Source organism: Schistocerca gregaria, chromosome 8 (assembly GCF_023897955.1).
Source record: "Schistocerca gregaria isolate iqSchGreg1 chromosome 8, iqSchGreg1.2, whole genome shotgun sequence".
Lineage (NCBI taxonomy): Eukaryota > Metazoa > Arthropoda > Insecta > Orthoptera > Acrididae > Schistocerca > Schistocerca gregaria.
This window is the reverse complement of record NC_064927.1, coordinates 196,702,872-196,721,981: the sequence shown is the minus strand read 5'-3', so window position 1 is coordinate 196,721,981 and position 19,110 is coordinate 196,702,872. Positions and strand designations below refer to the sequence as shown.

At 39.3% G+C, this 19,110-nt stretch overlaps 1 protein-coding gene across 3 annotated transcripts in view; it reads left to right on the top strand.

The window, feature by feature from the left end:
• Positions 1-9: 9 nt before the first annotated feature.
• The window catches only part of LOC126284674 (hsp70-binding protein 1), a 49,585-nt gene continuing 30,484 nt past the window's right edge, over positions 10-19,110 (top strand). For 2 of the 3 annotated variants that reach the window (XM_049983790.1, XM_049983791.1), the window contains exons 1-3: positions 10-532; positions 5,004-5,184; positions 13,117-13,338. In XM_049983790.1, the coding sequence (XP_049839747.1) occupies positions 317-532; positions 5,004-5,184; positions 13,117-13,338 (619 nt within the window). In that variant the 5' untranslated portion in view covers positions 10-316. The remainder of the gene's footprint in view (positions 533-5,003; positions 5,185-13,116; positions 13,339-19,110) is intronic. The other variant, XM_049983792.1, reaches the window with a different exon arrangement.

Sequence of the window (19,110 nt, the reverse complement as noted above, 5' to 3'; positions counted from 1 at the left end):
AAATAGTCACTAGTAAGAGACTACCAAGTTAACATCGAAGATTCGTGTAGAGAACAGTCTAGCTTTGCAGCTAATCTCTAAATCTCTCTACATGTCTGCTAATTAAGTCTTTTCGTTATTGATTCTAATTTATTTATAATTCCGTAAGGACGTAAGCAACGTTGGTTGTTTTGTTTGATTAACTTGGCAGTACTGTGTGACATATTGAAAGATTATGTTTTGTTTATATCACTAGTTCCCTACATGCTTGTAGGGAAGGTTGTGGTAGTATAATTTTTTGTTTGTAAATTTGTGGTTAGTGTTGGAATCTCCTAAAATGTCATCTGATAACAGTGGTGCGGGTGAAAATGTTGATAGAAATGCAGCACGCGAATCTCTTCCACCAGCTATAGAATATCCAGGACCGAATAACATCACAGTTTCACCAAATCAGCCCAGACAACCAACAACATTGCAGGACCTTCTAAGATTTAGTGTCGAGGCGGCAGGTGGACAAATGACGCAGAATAATGCTGTTGCGATAGACGAAGAGGTACGATTTTCAAGTTTTTATATACATTCTATAGATTAGTCACATTACTGATTGTAAAACAGGCGCAATATTTCCAATTTGAAATTATAAATTTTCAGAGGAGAGTATGTGTGTTATTCAGACAAAAAGGTGCGTGTTGCAAATTTCATGTGCTGTATTTGTGCGTTGTTGTTTCTTTTAATAAATGTAATCACTATAACTTCAGTTTTGTTAAATGCACATTCCGAAATTTCAGTGTTTATTTTAGATTTTCAACAAAAAATTAAAAACTAACATTTGTTAAAGAAATAACAGCAGAACAAAATACCCATTTTCTGTGATTGTTTGGTTTCACCCAGCATATTACTTGTTTAAACAGTCTGAAGGTATACTGCTGATTCACAGTATCCAAAGGGCACAAAATTTGCCAGTAAGACATGTCACCATCATTAGGTTAGCTGACAAACTGACTTTCCTTGGGGGTCCAGAGCTGACCTACAACACCTCACCCTGCGGGCCACTCAGTACATATATCGCCAAAAGAATGCATGAAGGCAGCTACAGAAGCAATTGTGTCAGATTCTGTGGCCAGCAATACCTGGCAGGGCACCCCAGTTGCAGTAGGCTAAGTAGTATGGATTTAGTCACTCTGTCTACAGTTCATTGTATTTGTTTAGTGTCTCCTTAGTTAGAGCTTGTGCTAGTTCTCAAGGCTTGTTGAGAATATTGTCTCTGGTGCACATTTCAGAGTCTCCTCTAATGACGCTGCCCATTATTTCAGTGTGTATTAAAATTCTGGTGCATTCACATTCCATCATATGAGTGGCAGACAAACAGTTCTCTGTGACCTCTGATTCATTAGAATACCTTAGTCAAGTATGCCATTTCAGTTGTTGGTGTCAATAAATGATGGTACACACTGTTTGTCCAGTAAATATCTTGCCACTTTCTCACGGAATCTGGTACATCGTGGTCTTCAGTAAACCAATGTCATATTTGATGTCCCACAATAACTCCCATGTTTTGTGGGGCGATTGCTACATCTTCCTGTACCAAACACATTTTGGTCACTGAGTTGCTTAAATGTCAGTTCATAGGTATCGCTTGTTACGCATTTGTGGGTGTTCTTACTCAGTGCTTTTTCAGTATGTGCCCAATACCACACTGGTGTAAAGTATAAAAGGCAGTGGCTTTTTTTTCTGTGTAACTTCATCTGTCTTGGGAAAGGTTATGCAGGAGTGGTCTGATCTCCCGTTCTGAATAACTGTTTTCCTGGAGCACTGTTTTTAGGTGTTCCAGTTCCTGGTAGAGACACTCTTTCCCTGAGTTGGTGTGCTCCCTGTATACTAATGTTTTCAACACCCTATAGGTTGTGACAGAGGTCTGCATCTAAGTACATATCAGTCTGCATTTTCTTCCAGTATACACAGTGACCCAGAGTGCCATACACTCTCATGGATATCATGAAATCCTTTATTTTGGTCTCCATGGAGAATCTGATGTTTGCATGCAGCCAGTGGAGTTCAGATGTGTGAGGAAGTCATGGAGCTTGTCTTTTCCACGAAAAGTATCATCTATGTAATGGAAAAGGCAAGTGGGTTCCCATTTGGGTGACTTCTGGACTGCCTCCTCAAAGTGTTCCATATCCAGATTTGCAACCACAGGTGAGAGTGGACTGCCCACGGCAACTCCATCCATCCAATATTCTCCATTAAATAGAAAATATATGGAGGCCAGGCTACACGTGAAAAGAGGGGGGAGGGTCTTAGAGTCAGATATCTGACTAATGAGTTCTAATGACATATGACATCCTGGTGCACCAGCAACAGAACTAAGCAAGATGTTAAGAAATTTTAGAAAATCCACAGAGTTTTGAGTGTGATACAGGCATTTACCCACATAAGGATTTAGTATGTCTTTCAGGTACAAGGGGCATTCAATAAGTAATGCAACACAGTTTTTTTTATGAAAATAGATTGTCTTTTTCAGGATTCCTGTACACCATATTCCCCAATCTTTTGGCTAAAAAACCCTCTTTTTCAACATAATCTCTGTTCAATGCCATGGCCTTACATCATCTTACTGGGAGGGTCGGTATGCCTGCATGGTACCACTCTACTGGTCAACATAAGAGCCAACATCTTGCTTCATCAGTAACCTCCCCATCATATACATACTGCTTCTCACACAGAGCATCCTTCATTGGACCAAACAGGTGGAAGTTGGAAAGTAACAAGATCTGGGCTGTTAGGTGGATGAGGAAGAACAGTCCAATGAAGTTTTGTGACCTCCTCTCTGGTGCACGGACTTGTGTGAAGCTTGGCATTGTCATGGAGAAGGAGAAGTCAGTGTTGATCATTGAACCATGGTGGTGGATGTCAAACAGAATAACCCCTTCAGTGTCCCAGAAGACTATTGCCATGACTTTACTAGCTGAGGGATAGTTTGAACTTTTTCTTCAGAGGAGAAGTGGTGTTCTGCCACTGCATGGATTGCCATTTTGTTTCTCATTGATGAATCCAGATTTATTCCCTTATGACAAAATTCAACAAGAAATTGACATGATCATCCTCAAAATGTGCAAGCAATTCTGCACAGATAGTCCATTGTTCTTTATGGCCTTCCAGAAGGTGGCGCGAGGAACCCAATAGCACACATCTTTGTGTACCCCAAATAGTGAGTGAGTCAGCACTACCAACAGAGATGTCTGGTTCAGTAGCGAGGTGTTTCATTGTGGTCCATTGATCACCAGGTTTGCTCGAGCGTGCTATGATGACAGACACCTCCTCCAGTGACTCAATGTGCTTTTGCTCACTGCCACACATCGATAGACATTTTTACAAATGCCTTTCTGTCAAAAGAAACACAAAGACAGCTTTCTGCTTGGAATGCATCTCTGTTACAGACGCCATTTTGCAGGCTATGCATAGCACCACCATCTATTTGGAACTTCTTGGAAGTATGGGGACTGAAGTGGGTATATTCCACAACGTCCCATAACAAATTCCACATTTTTTCAACCTAAACTGGCCAAGAAAAAAAAGTGTTGCCTTCCTTATTGAAACACCCCCCCATATTTCACCAGCAAATGTGTAGGAGCCTAGATGTTGCTGTCAGTGCAGTGTAATGGCAACCCCTACCCCCTTTGTGGACCTTAGGGAGTCCATCAAGTCTTGGTGGTACAGGTCAGTGACTGCAGTCTCAGGCAACTGAAACAACACTGCAACCAGTAGCATCGGTGCATGATAGGAGTGGCAACTAGGTGGGGGTACGGAGCGGGCTGGGGCAGGGAGGTAGAGTGATAGTATGGTGAGCTTGGTGGACAGTGAAGTGCTGCAGGTTGGGCAGGGGGAGGTAGGAAAGAGGGGTGGGTGGGAAGTAGTGGAAAAGGAAAGAAATAAAAAGACTGGGTGTTGTGGTGGAATGACGGCCGTGGAGTGCTGGAATGGGAATAGGGAAGGGGCTGGATGGACAAGGACAGTGACTAACGAAGGTTGAGGCGAAGAGGGTTACGGGAACGTAGGATGTATTGCAGGGAAATTTTCCACCTGCACAATTCAGAAAATATAGTGTTCGTGGGAAGGATCCATGTGGCACAGGCTGTGAAGCAGTCATTGAAATGAAGGATGGCAATGTATTCAGCAACAGGGTAGTCCACTTATTTCCTGACCACAGTTTGCCGGCGGCTATTCATGCTGTTTAGTCACTGCCCTCACCCATCCAGCCTCTTCCCTGTTCCCATTCCCACACTACACAGCTGTCATTCCACCACCTCACCCAGTCTTTTTATTTCTCCCATTTTCCGCTACCTCCCCCCCCCCCCCCCTTTCCTTTCCTCTACTTGCCCTCTGTCTAACCTGCAGCAGTTCACTGACCACTACCCTCACCATTCTATCCTTCCCCTTGCTGCCCTAGCCCCCGCCTTACCCCTACCCAGTCACCACTCCCATCATGGACTGGTGCAGCTGCTCGCAGTGTGGTTTCAGTTGCCTGTGATTGCAGTTTTTGTGTGTGTGTGTGTGTGTGTGTGTGTGTGTGTGTGTATTGTTGACGAAGGCCAATGGCTGAAAGCTTTAATCGTGAAAGTCTTTTTGTTGTGCCTATCTGCGAGTCGGTATCTCCACTATATGGCAAGTAGCAACTTGCCTTCTCACAATATTATTTTTATGGTTCCATTCACTTGGAACGGTGCAAAAGGTAATGTCTTCTTTTTTTTTTTTTTTTTTTTTTTTTTTTTTTTTTTTTTTTTTTTTTTTTTTCTCAAACTTTTTATGCGCTTTTACGCTTTTGAATAAGATTACTATTTTCATTTGCATGTTTCACAAGAACATGCCAGTATGCAGCCAGCTGTTCTTAGTCATAATGATAAATATTTAAATATGCTGAGATATAATGATCAAATTTTACTAAGCATGTAATTTAAGAGCTAGGGTTATTTCTGCACTGCCTAACTGCTGTAGTTTTTATTAAAGTTCCAAACCTCTTTTTTCAGAGACGAAAATTTTTGGAAGCAGCTCTGAAGAGTCTGACATTTGATGTGATAGAAGAGTTGTTAAAGGCAATAAACATCCTGAAAAATGCTGGTACACTGGAGCTGGAGGACGATCCCTCCGCATGTGAAGCAGCATTGGATACTATTACACAACATGTTGATAACATGGACACTGCAAATGGTAAGTTTCTTCCTATAAAGTAGAAGGCTTACGTGTCAGCTGAAACTAGTTCAGTTCCAAGTCCTTGTTACTCTCTTATGTCCTTGTAACTTCAGCAAGTTTCTGATTATATGGGTTAATGTGGACACAAGACCGCACAGATGACTGAAAAACATGGATAATATAAAATATCCACTTTTTGGCAGAAACTGCCATTAATTTATTTGCAGAAAAAGTCATGCCACATTTCAAAACCTTCTGCATTAGTTGCTTACACTCACTTTTTTCCTGATGACGGTTCTCATTTTCTGGGGAGTCATAACAACAGTATATTTAAAACAAATTTTGTCCTGCATACTATAGTAACAGATTAATACATTTCAGTGCCTTGGTATGCATGACAACATGTTCCTCAATCACCTCATCTTCCTCTACCAAGCACACTTTGGTCACTATATCTCTGCTTCACTGACTTGCTCAAATCCCTTTTCATAAGCATGGCTCATTATGCCCTTCATCTAATGATTTCTTTTTTAACCTTAAAACCAAACATTTGTGTTTATCTGTCACCTTTCAAACACACAATCTTTTCAATCCTTGAAACAATACATTTGCAGCTATGTGTCAGCTTCCACACACATGTAACTTCAGGGAAGACAAGAAAGGTGAGATACATCAATACATATTGTCAATGATCCAGGTTAGGAACTACTCATGTTACTGAGATCGTTTTGCAAATAGAAAAGTGCAAACAACAATGCATTCCTGCTGGTGATGTTTAACAATATGGTTTCATTTCATGCCAACATGACCAAATATTCTGAAGGAACCTACTCGGACAAAACGCAAGTAATTTTCTTCTCCTGTTGACCTTGAGTGAGATGGAATTGTTGCCCTTTAGCTCACATGGAAAGGGCTTGCAAACATATAGACAGAAAGCCAGCCACAGGCATATTACAAGGCTAAAGTCTGTACATTTACATGAAGATGAAATGTGAAACAACCCAAAAATATTTTAGGGATACTTGATTGTGGTATTGTGAGCTGCATTGTTTTCAGCAGTAAAACACAAGTCACATGCATAATAGTCTGTCCTAAATGAAAATATTTTGTCCTGAGTACAACAGAATACTTCAAGCTTCATTTTTAATTTTGCACTATGAATAGGTAATATGAAAACCAGATAATTGGTTGCTTGTTGTATATTATTTAATGTACTTGGTATCCATTGTCGTAATTTAATTTTTGGTAAGTCTTTTGCATCTCATCTGTGTAGATACTACATTCACTACTCAAGAGAGTAAAAAGGAATTATTGCTGTTGAGCATAGTTTCTGTTGTGATTAATAAATGTGCTGAATTTCATTAATGCCTGAATTCCACAAGAAAAATTATTCAGACTGAAACCATGCATCACCTCTGCCCTTCATCTATGTTTTGAAACTTCTTGGCTACCCCCAAAAACATACTTTTTCATATTTCATATTAGCTGCATTGTGCTGCCACCTGCTGGCAGGTACTCCATATCAGTGACCTCAGTTGTCATTAGACATCGTGAGAGAGCAGAACGGGGCACTCCGCAGGACTCACGGACTTTGAATGTGGTCAGATGATTGGGTGTCACTTGTCTCATACATCAGTATGTGTGATTTCCACACTCCTAAACATCCCTAGGTCTGCTGTTTCTGATGTGATATTGAAGTGGAAAAGTGAAGGGATACACAAAGCGCAAAAGCGTACAAGCTGACCTCATCTGTTGACTGACAGAGACTGCCAACAGTTGAAGAGGGTCGTAATATGTAATAGGTAGGCATCATAACAGACCATCACACAGTAATTCCGAACTGCATCAGGATCCACTGTGAGTACTATGACAGGCGGGATGTGAGAAAACTAGGATTTCATGGTTGAGCAGCTGCTCATAAGCCACACGACACCGGTAAATGCCAGAAGATGCCTTACTTGGTGTTAGGAGTGTAAACATTGGACGATTGAACAGTGGAAAAATGTTGTGTAGAGTGATGAATCATGGTACACTATGTGGCGATCCGATGGTAGGGTGTGGGTTATGGCAAATGCCCGGCGAACGTCACCCGCCAGCGTGTGTAGTGCCAACAATGAAATTTGGAGGTGGTGTGTTATGGTGTGGTCGTGTTTTTCGTGGAGGGGGCTTGCACCTCTTGTTTTTTTGCATGGCACTATCACAGCACAGGCCTACATTGATATGTTAAGCACCTTCTTGCTTCCCACTGTTGAAGAGCAATTCAGGGATGGCAATTGCATCTTTCAACATGATCGAGCACCTGTTCATAATGCATGGCCTGTGGCAGAGTGCTTACATGACAATAACATCCCTGTAATGGACTGACCTGCACAGAGTCCTGACCTGAATCCTATGTAACACCTTTGAGATGTTTTGGAATGCCAACTTCATGTCAGGCCTCAATGACCGACATCAATACCTCTCCTCAGTGCAGTACTCCATGAAGAATGGGCAGCCACTCCCCAAGAAACTTTCCAGTGCCTGATTGAATGTATGCCTATGAGAGTGAAGCGGTCATCAAGGCTAAGGGTGGGCCAACACCATATTGAATTCCAGCATTACTGATGGAGTGCTCCACAAACGTGTAAGCCATTTTCAGCCAGGTGTCTGGATGCTTTTGATCACATAGTGTATACTCTCTCTCAGGAAACTGTGATAACTTTATCTAGTTGCTGGTTTCAAATAGTGTCGAGCAAATCACAATAAGACCAGCTGTTTACTGTGCAAACCTTGGGAACATAGTGTTTAGAGATTCCTGTATTCCATCTCAAAAGAGTGTGAGCGTTACTTTTCCAGAAGAAAGAATTGTATGGTGTTTAAGCAAATACGTTAGTCACAGCTCTTTGTTAATTCAGTGTCTAAACTGAATCTTCAGTATCCAGGTGGACTGATAATATATAAGAAATGAGGTGGTTCTCCACAAAATCAGCTACGAGAGGAATATGTGGAGAACATCGACAAGAAGAAGGGACAGGAATGTAGGACATGTCATTAAGATATCGAGGAATAACTTCCATGGTACTTGATGGAACTGCACAGGATAAAATCTTTAGGGAAAGGTGAAGATCGGAATATATCTACCATTAAATTAGGATGTTGGATGCAAATGACACACACACACACACACACACACACACACAGGGTGAGTCAGGAGGAAAGGTATAAGGTATATGTTTTGACAGGTGATACTATTAACGATTCTGAATAAAAAACTTCTTATGGAACCATGAACCATGGATCTTGCCGTTGGTGGGGAGGCTTGCGTGCCTCAGCGATACAGATAGCCGTACCGTAGGTACAACCACAACGGAGGGGTATCTGTTGAGAGGCCAGACAAATGCGTGGTTCCTGAAGAGGAGCAGCAGCCTTTTCAGTAGTTCCAAGGGCAACAGTCTGGATGATTGACTGATCTGGCCTTGTAACAATAACCAAAACGGCCTTGCTGTGCTGGTACTGCGAATGGCTGAAAGCAAGGGGAAACTACAGCCGTAATTTTTCCCGAGGGCATGCAGCTTTACTGTAAGATTAAATGATGATGGCATCCTCTTGGATAAAATATTCCGGAGGTAAAATAGTCCCCCATTCGGATCTCCAGGCGGGGACTACTCAAGAGTATGTCGTTATCAGGAGAAAGAAAACTGGCGTTATATGGATAGGAGTGTGGAATGTCAGATCCCTTAATTGGGCAGGTGGTTAGAAAATTTAAAAAGGGAAATGGATAGGTTAAAGTTAGATATAGTGGGAATAAGTGAAGTTCGGTGCCAGGAGGAACAAGACTTCTGGTCAGGTGACTACAGGGTTATAAACACAAAATCAAATAGGGGTTATGCAGGAGTAGGTTTAATAATGAATAGGAAAATAGGAATGCGGGTAAGCTACTACAAACAACATAGTGAATGCATTATTGCGGCCAAGATAGATACGAAGCCCACACCTACTACGGTAGTACAAGTTTATATGCCAACTAGCTCTGCAGATGACGAAGAAATTGAAGAAATGTATGAAGAAATAAAATAAATTATTCAGATAGTGAAGGGAGATGAAAATTTAATAGTCATGGGTGACTGGAATTCGAGTGTAGGAAAAGGGAGAGAAGGAAACGTAGTAGGTGGATATGGATTGGGGCTAAGAAATAAAAGAGGAAGTCGCCTGGTAGAATTTTGCACAGAGCACAACTTAATCATAGCTAACACTTGGTTTAAGAATCATGAAAGAAGGTTGTATACATGGAAGAACCCTGGAGATACTAAAAGGTATCAGATAGATTATATAATGGTAAGACAGAGATTTAGGAACCAGGTTTTAAATTGTAAGACATTTCCAGGGGCAGATGTGGACTCTGACCACAATCTATTGGTTGTGACGTATAGATTAAAACTGAAGAAACTGCAAAAAGATGGGAATTTAAGGAGATGGGACCTGGATAAACTGACTAAGCCAGAGGTTGTACAGAGTTTCAGGGAGAGCATAAGGGAACAATTGACAGGAATGGGAAAGAAATACAGTAGAAGAAGAATGGGTAGCTTTGAGGGATGAAGTAGTGAAGGCAGCAGAGGATAAAGTAGGTAGAAAGACGAGGGCTAGTAGAAATCCTTGGGTAACAGAAGAAATATTGAATTTAATTGATGAAAGGAGAAAATATAAAAATGCAGTAAATGAAGCAGGCAAAAAGAAATACAAACGTCTCAAAAATGAGATCGATAGGAAGTGCAAAATGGCTAAGCAGGGATGGCTAGAGGACAAATGTAAGGATGTAGAGGCTTATCTCACTAGGAGTAAGATAGATACTGCCTACAGGAAAATTAAAGAGACCTTTGGAGTTAAGAGAACCACTTGTATGAACATCAAGAGCTCAGATGGAAACCCAGTACTAAGCAAAGAAGAGAAAGCAGAAAGGTGGAAGGAGTATATAGAGGGTCTATACAAGGGCGATGTACTTGAGTACAATATTATGGAATTGGAAGAGGATGTAGATGAAGATGAAATGGGAGATACAATACTGCGTGTAGAGTTTGACAGAACACTGAAAGTCGAAACAAGGCCCCCGGAGTAGACAACATTTCATTAGAACTACTTACAACCTTGGGAGAGACAGTCCTGACAAAACTCTACCATCTGGCGAGCAAGATGTATGAGACAGGCGAAATACCCTCAGACTTCAAGAAGAATATAATAATTCCAATCTCAAAGAAAGCAGGTGTTGACAGATGTGAAAATTACCGAACTATCAGTTTAATAAGTCACAGTTGCAAAATACTAACGCAAATTCTTTACAGACAAATGGAAAAACTAGTAGAAGCCGACCTTGGGGAAGATCAGTTTGGATTCCGTAGAAATGTTGGAACATGTGAGGCAATACTGACCCTACGACTTACCTTAGAAGCTAGATTAAGGAAGGGCAAACCTAAGTTTCTAGCATTTGTAGACTTAGAGAAAGCTATTGGTAATGTTGGCTGGAATACTCTCTTTCAAATTGTGAAGGTGGCAGGGGTAAAATACAGGGAGCGAAAGGCTATTTACAATTTGTACAGAAACCAGATGGCAGTTCTAAGAGTCGAGGGACATGAAAGGGAAGCAGTGGTTGGGAAGGGAGTGAGACAGGGTTGTAGTCTCTCCCCAATGTTATTCAATCTGTATATTGAGCAAGCAGTGAAGGAAACAAAAGAAAAATTCGGAGTAGGTATTAAAATCCATGGAGAAGAAATAAAAACTTTGAGGTTCGCCGATGACATTGTAATTCTGTCAGAGACAGCAAAGGACTTGGAAGAGCAGTTGAACAGAATGGACACTATCTTGAAAGGGGGATATAAGATGAACATCAACAAAAGCAAAACGAGGATAATGGAATGTAGTCGAATTAAACTGGGTGATGCTGAGGGAATTAGATTAGGAAATGAGACACTTAAAGTAGTAAAGGAGTTTTGCTATTTGGGGAGCAAAATAACTGATGATGGTCGAAGTAGAGAGGATATAAAATGTAGACTGGCAATGGCAAGGAAAGCGTTTCTGAAGAAGAGAAATTTGTTAACATCAAGTATAGATTTAAGTGTCAGAAAGTCATTTCTGAAAGTATTTGTATGGAGTGTGGCAGGTATGGAAGTGAAACATGGACGATAAATAGTTTGGACAAGAAGAGAATAGAAGCTTTCAAAATGTGGTGCTGCAGAAGAATGCTGAAGATTAGATGGGTAGATCACATAACTAATGAGGAAGTATTGAATCGGATTGGGGAGAAGAGAAGTTTGTGGCACAACTTGACCAGAAGAAGGGATCGGTTGGTAGGACATGTTCTGAGGCATCAAGGGATCACCAATTTAGTATTGGAGGGCAGCATGAAGGGTAAAAATTGTAGAGGGAGACCAAGAGATGACTACACTAAGCAGATTCAGAAGGATGTGGGTTGCAGTGGATACTGAGAGATGATGAAGCTTGCACAGTATAGAGTAGCATGGAGAGCTGCATCAAACCTGTCTCAGGACTGAAGACCACCACAACAACATGGACATATGCCCTATTCTGAATGGTTTCTAATATAGAACACATTTAATATCACCTTTCTAAGTATTTTGTGTCACTAATACTACCTCTCCTCAAAATATGCACCTTTCCGCCTGAATCACCCAATCCAGATTCATCATCAATAACAGTGCAGTTTGAGACATTACCTTTTTCAATCTCATGTAGGTGTAGTCAGATTTTTTTGTTTCCACGTAGCAGGAAAGTCACGATACTGTAACACAGCTTAAATAATGTGCACACAGAGTCATGACTGATAAGTTCTGACATAATGTCTATTGGAGAGAACAGGATTTGGTTAACAGTAATTGCAAATGATTTTGATCATGACTGCGCTAGGTAATGTACACAGCACTGGTTTAATATATGCGTACATACTCTGCAAACCACTGTTAAAAGTATGGTAGAGAATGCTTAGCATGGTGCCACATGTTAGATTTCCTTACCATTCCAATTGCAAATGGAGTGTGGGAAGAAAAACCCATCAAATGTCATTTTGTGTTCGCCACTTCAAGCGTTTTGCCATTTCTTTGATACTCCCCCTTGAGTCAAATCAACCTAGTGTCTTCCCAATGAACCAAAGCCTGCCACTTGCTTTACTATGACTGAGCCAGTATGTTCATTGCATTTCCTATTCCTACAAATTATTGTACCCAGTTATTTCTATGAGTTGACTGATTCCAGTCGCGACTCAATGATATTATTGCCATAAGATCCTACATTTTGTTATGTAAAGTGCACAGTTTTCATTTCTAACCATGTAAAGCATGTCAATCTTTGTACCACTTTGAAATCTTATCAAAATGTGTCTGGATATTTGTGCAGCTGTTTAGGTAGAGTACTTAGATAATTGCAGGAAATGCGAAATGTCTAAGTTTACTGTTAATATTGTCTTCCAGATTGTTAATGTACACAGTGAACAGCAAGTGTCACAACACATGTTCTTGGGGCATGCCTGAAACTGCTTCTCTTCTGTCAATAATTCCATCCACCCTACCAACAAATCCACAATATAGCCCCCAAATTCAGTTTGATACCCCATATGGTCTTACTTTAATTAAGAAGTATTTTTGTGGAATTGAGTTAAGTGCTTTGCCAGAAGTCAAAAAATACTGCATACATCTGATTGCCTCGATCCATGGCTTTCAGTGTATCACGTGAGAAAAGCAGAAATCAGGCTTAGCAATTGAGTCAGCCTCACATTCCAACAGTTGAAATGAAGACCTTCACAAGGAGAGTACACAGATCACCTTATGGTGATAAATATTTGTAGTTTAGAACATGTATTTATTTTTACAGGTAGTGTTTACTGTGTATTCCTTTTCAACACAAAGGATAGAGGCTAAGTAGGCTTGTGAGCTTTCTGTTATAACACTTGTTTCTTCCATCTTACAGATTTCCACAAAATTGGAGGCTTTTGTATTTTCCATCCATGCCTGGACTCGGCACACAGCAGCTTACGTTGGCGTGCTGCAGAAATCATTGCCGAACTGACGCAGAATAACCCTTACTGCCAGCAACGCATTCTGGAGGCTAATTTATTGCAGCCTTTGCTGAACCTCGTAGATAATGATCCAGCCAGCCAGGTCCGCGTTAAGGCCCTCTATGCTATTTCTTGTGAGTTTACTAGTGTTTATTGTACCAAAAGGATAATTCAATCGAGAAAATTATGAGACTAATTGGTAGCCAGTACTTACCTTTGAGAGGCATAATTTCAGTATTGCTTATAGACCTAAATAAAAGTGCATACATTCTTCTACTTTCAAAACTAAAAGTTCCTTTCTTTGGGAGGAGAAAGGGATAGGTTGAGACCTGTTGTCAGGTTGAGGGTACACAATAATATGTGTCTGCCATTGTCCTCTCACATGGAGCCTTGAGTGACCTACCTCTATATTTTAACATTACCTTCCCCTTCTCTCCCCCCCCCCCCCCCCCCTCTCCTTCCCAAGGAAGGAACTATTAGGAGCCATGGCCTACCTCACACTTTTTCACATTTTCTTAAACCAGAACAAGAGCTATTCTCTACCAGCAGTCCAACAACCAATATTCTTACATTAAGCATTTTTCTGTATTTAATTTTAGTTATTTACAATTATATTTTACTGTATTACTTGGTTCAAAATATCCAAATGGCTGTAGAAAAGAAATAGACAAACGAGTCATGATACTGTAAAAACTTATTAAAAATATCATAGTCCTTTGTATTTTGTACTCTCAGATACTGTAGTTAAATTATGTTTATGTAATTTATTGCAATTTATGCCATTCTTCATAAGCCTTTATCCATGCAGGTAATTAGCAAAGGAAAACCCAGTGAACAGCACTCATTACAAACAAATTGTTTAGATATAGCCATATCATAATAATGGTAAAGTTAGATTTTGCTACAGTTACTATATTTTTAATTGGTGCAGTTATCATTCATGTATTAACAAGAGAAGGTATTAATTAAAGGCCTCAAGATGAGTTTGCCAGCATTTTTCATGATTTCAATTTAATTTTGTACCAGTGTTTGACATAAGTCTTAAGAGATTTTGTGAAGTATTGGGAAAGTCAATCTTAAAAATAACTGAGGGTACTCAGTTTATCAGACAACACAAAGGATTCACAATGAGCAGTTTTGCAAGCCTGAATTTATGTAGACAAACAAAATGATTGAAGGAAAGACTTTTTTTTAAAAGTTTATCTGAAAGCTATTAATTATTTATTGGCTGACTAGTTTCGGGCTTTGCCCAATTTTCACAAGTCACCTAATACAGGGAACAAAATTTGTTATGAGTGGATACATTGAAAGAGGCTAATAAAGGTATCCGTAATAATATGGTTCCTGTGGGAACTACTTACGTATTTTGTATGTAGGATATGTTTGGTGTGGAGGGTTCTATTTATGTCTTAACACTTAAAATGCATTTCAGATCTGCGTTAACAGATGTCACAATTGTATTTACACTCTGATGTATTATGTTAATGTATATGCATAACATATGTCTTTGATATATTCATTATCCAGCATGATGTGATCCACATGACAATGATATTTTCTATACAATGGATAATTTTTTCTCGCTGGATTACACTGTGTCAGACTTGATTTATTTTTTGTAGGTATTATTATAATTTTTTACAGATGTTGATGCAAAGAGTTTTATTATAAGGTCATATATAATCTCTATTGTATTCCAGTTATTTCACGATTGCATTAATCTCACTGACAATATTCAGTATGAAACACAGCGTTCCATCACATCACAGTTGTACAATATTTTTTTTCTTTCTTTTTCAGCACCTTACAAAATAAGTAGTTACCACATGGATAATATTATTACTGATACCTTATTCTCCACATTCAACATAACGACTCACTCCAGATTTTGTTTTTTATAAATACAGGGTGTTTCAAAAATGACCGGTATATTTGAAACGGCAATAAAAACTAAACAAGCAGCGATAGAAATACACCGTTTGTTGCAATATGCTTTTGACAACAGTACATTTTTAGGCGGACAAACTTTCGAAATTACAGTAGTTACATTTTCAACAACAGATGGCGCTGCAAGTGATGTGAAAGATATAGAAGACAACGCAGTCTCTGTGTGCGCCATTCTGTACGTCGTCTTTCTGCTGTAAGCGTGTGCTGTTCACAACTGCAAGTGTGCTGTGGACAACATGGTTTATTCCTTAGAACAGAGGATTTTTCTGGTGTTGGAATTCCACATCCTAGAACACAGTGTTGTTGTAACAAGACGGAGTTTTCAACAGAGGTTTAATGTAACCAAAGGACCGAAAAGCGATACAATAAAGGATCTGTTTGAAAAATTTAAACGGACTGGGAACGTAACGGATGAACGTGCTGGAAAGGTAGGGTGACTGCGTACGTCAACCACAGAGGGCAACGCGCAGCTAGTGCAGCAGGTGATACAACAGCGGTACATCGCACGGCCGACGTCTTTAATTTCCTGAATGAATATTTCGATGATCGTGTGATTGCTTTGGGCTATCCGAAACATACAGGATGCGGCGTGGATTGGCCTCCCTATTCGCCAGACATGAACCCCTGTGACTTCTTTCTGTGGGGACACTTGGAAGACCAGGTGTACTGCCAGAATCCAGAAACAATTGAACAGCTGAAGCAGTACATCTCATCTGCATGTGAAGCCATTCCACCAGACTCGTTGTCAAAGGTTTCGGGCAATTTCATTCAGAGACTACGCCATATTATTGCTACGCATGGTGGATATGTGGAAAATATCGTACTATAGAGTTTCCCAGACCGCAGCGCCATCTGTTGTTGAAAATAGTAACTACTGTAATTTCGAAAGTTTGTCCGCCTGAAAATGTACTGTTGTCCCAAGCATATTGCAACAAACGGTGTATTTCTATCGCTGCTCGTTTAGTTTGTATTGCCGTTTCAAATATACCGGTCATTTTTGAAACACCCTGTAGGTGGCTCGAGGAAATGGCCAAATCCGAAAGCTAGTCAGCCAATAAATAATTAGGAGGTTTGGTGTAAATTTCATTTACTTGTGAGCCAACCTTCACATTAAAATCTCCTGCTGTTATTACTTCTTGGTGCTTTTTGACTTGGTTGAGTAGATGGTCTAATTTGTGGTAGAAATTATCTTTGGTTTGCTGTGCCGCATCGGCATTTGGTGCATACACCCCTATTATAACTGTTTCAATGCCATGTAACTTGATGATAATACTAACGAGAAAGATATGGAGGAAACGTCATGAATAGTTCTGGAGAATATCTTGGAGAATTTTGTAACCAATACAACTTGAAAATTCTGAACAAACACTATTCACATAAAGATACCCACAGATATACATGGGAGAGACCATTATTACAGCAGAAATCAATAATCGATTACATCATTACCAAGCAACAGCCAAAAGTGGTAATTCGAGACTGTAGTGTCATGCAGGAAATTAACTGTGGGTCTGATCACTGCTTAGTTTCATTAAAGTTGACATTCCCATTTAGGAAAAAACCATCAACTGGGCAAGTCAATCCACAGCAACCATGAGAAATTAGAGCAGGGAAAGTATAAGCTCTTTCTCCTGAAGCAGTTCAGCATCAAGTATTTATTTCAAATTAGATTAGAATATGAACTAAAAGCGATTCCAGAAGATGAAAATATTGAAGTAGAATATGAAAATATTAAAAAGAAGCACTTACAATATTTCTCTAGAGGTAATAAGGACTGAGAGTAAGAGTCTAGGTAAATGGGATCCTCCATGGATGTGTGATGACCTGAAGATGTTGATTAGGGAAAAGAAAAATCTTACAGAAATGGTTACCAACTAAATCACTACAGGACAGAGCAAAACTACCAGACAACAAATTACGAATTAAGAAACAGAATCAAATTAGAAAAGATGTGGGAACAGAAGTGTATTGAAATTGAGAGTCTAATAGGTGGATCAGAAACAACAGAAGTGTGGAGGACAGTTACCAGTATGGAGAAAACACAAGTAAACAAATCAGTAGACAACCTAATTCCCTTAAAGGAATAGAAAAAGCATTATGCAGACCTTTTAATTGAAGATAGGCCATATTACACGCAAGGGAATGAAGAGAAGATGGAAGTAACTGATCGAAATATAAACGTTATAATAGAGGAAGTGAATTGTGCATTAACTAAAATGAAGACTGGCCAATCACCTGGTCCAGGAAACATTCCTGTTGAATTATTGAAGGCTGAAGGGAGGTATCTAAAGAATTGAATAACCTTCCTGATGAATAACTGTTGTAAAAGGATTGAAATTCCCTCATCGAAAAACTCATATATGGTTTCTATTTTCAAGAAAGGGAATAGAAAAGACACAAACTGCTATAGAGGCATTAGTGTCAACTGTACAATGAGCAGCTTATTTGGCAAGCTAATGTTTAAAAACATTAGACAAAATGTTGGCCACCATATTGTGGAAGACCAGAGCAGGTTTAGGTAGAACAGATCATGTACAGATAACCTATTTATTTTACAACAGCTAATGTAGAAATTTATAGCAGTAGGGAAAGAGCTACACATTGCCTTTGTAGATTTAGCAAAAGCTTAAGATACAGTCCCTAGAGCTAAGCTGTGGTAGGCTGTGAAAGATATAGGTATGGATGATCACCTTGTACAAATTATTATTGAAAATGTGAGATAATGTGGTACAGATTAAACGAGGTTCAAAGTTACCAGAACCTATTAATGTCACTAAATGTTTGCGACAAGGTTGCAGTATGTCACGCATCTTGTTCAATTTATATGTAGAAGTGGCTCTCTGAAATGGGAAGAACAGCTGCAGAGGAATGGGAATCACTGTTGACAATTTACAGATATTTTCATTGGGTTTTGCTGATTACCAACCTATTATGGCACAAAATGATTATGACTTTGAGTTCATGATACAACGATTATATCAGGAATACAACAGATGGGGATTACAGAGTCTAACAAAAACAGAGTATTTGGTGGTTAATAGTGATGCTAAATTTGAAATACACATCAATGACAAAGCAGTTATGAGACAGGTAGAGAAATTTAAATATCTCAGGACACATGTTGATAAAAATGGTTTGGTCCATACAGAAGTAAAATACTGAATACAGCGAAGCGGAAAAGTGTTAGGGTGTATGAATTCTTTTTGGTGGGATAAGAATATTTCCAACGGCAATAAGAAAAGAGTAGGTAAGATAATGGTTGAATCAGTGCTATGCTGTGGATCAGAACTATGGATCTTAAATGCGGACCTCAAAAGAAGACTTATAGCTGTGGAAATGGAGTGCCAGAATATCAAGAATTGAAAGAAAAACTAATGATGAAGTAAGAGATAGAATGAAGGCAAAAGATAATGTGATGGATAGAATTGAAAGAAAATCATTAAAATGTTGACCTATGATGAGAGCGCCAGATCATCGGTGGCCAAATGTGGTTTACGAATGGAAACCACCTGGCAGCCGTAAGCGCGCAAGACCACGACATTCTTGGACAGACCACATAAATGGAGTAATGGAAAATCGCAGAATCGACAAGGAAGATGTGCTGGATAAAGAGGCTTGGCGGAAGATAACAGGAATACAAGAAGATGATGTCATTAATTAATCTTTGTATTGATTTATCCTGTAGTAATAATAATAATAATAATAATAATGGTATAAACTTTGGAAAAAATGCTTATTCTTCAATATCTGAGAGAAGTTGTGACATACTGAAGACCTTTATGCAAAAAAAAAAAAATAAAAAAAAAATAAAAAATAAAAAATAAAAAAATGTTTATACGAAGTATTGGAGCACTACATAAATCCTGTTTATAGAAAGTTTGGTTTCTTAAATGTATGATTCTCACTTTTCTTCTACAAGTGCATGTTGTTAATGTTTCACATTTACCTATCTCATTAGG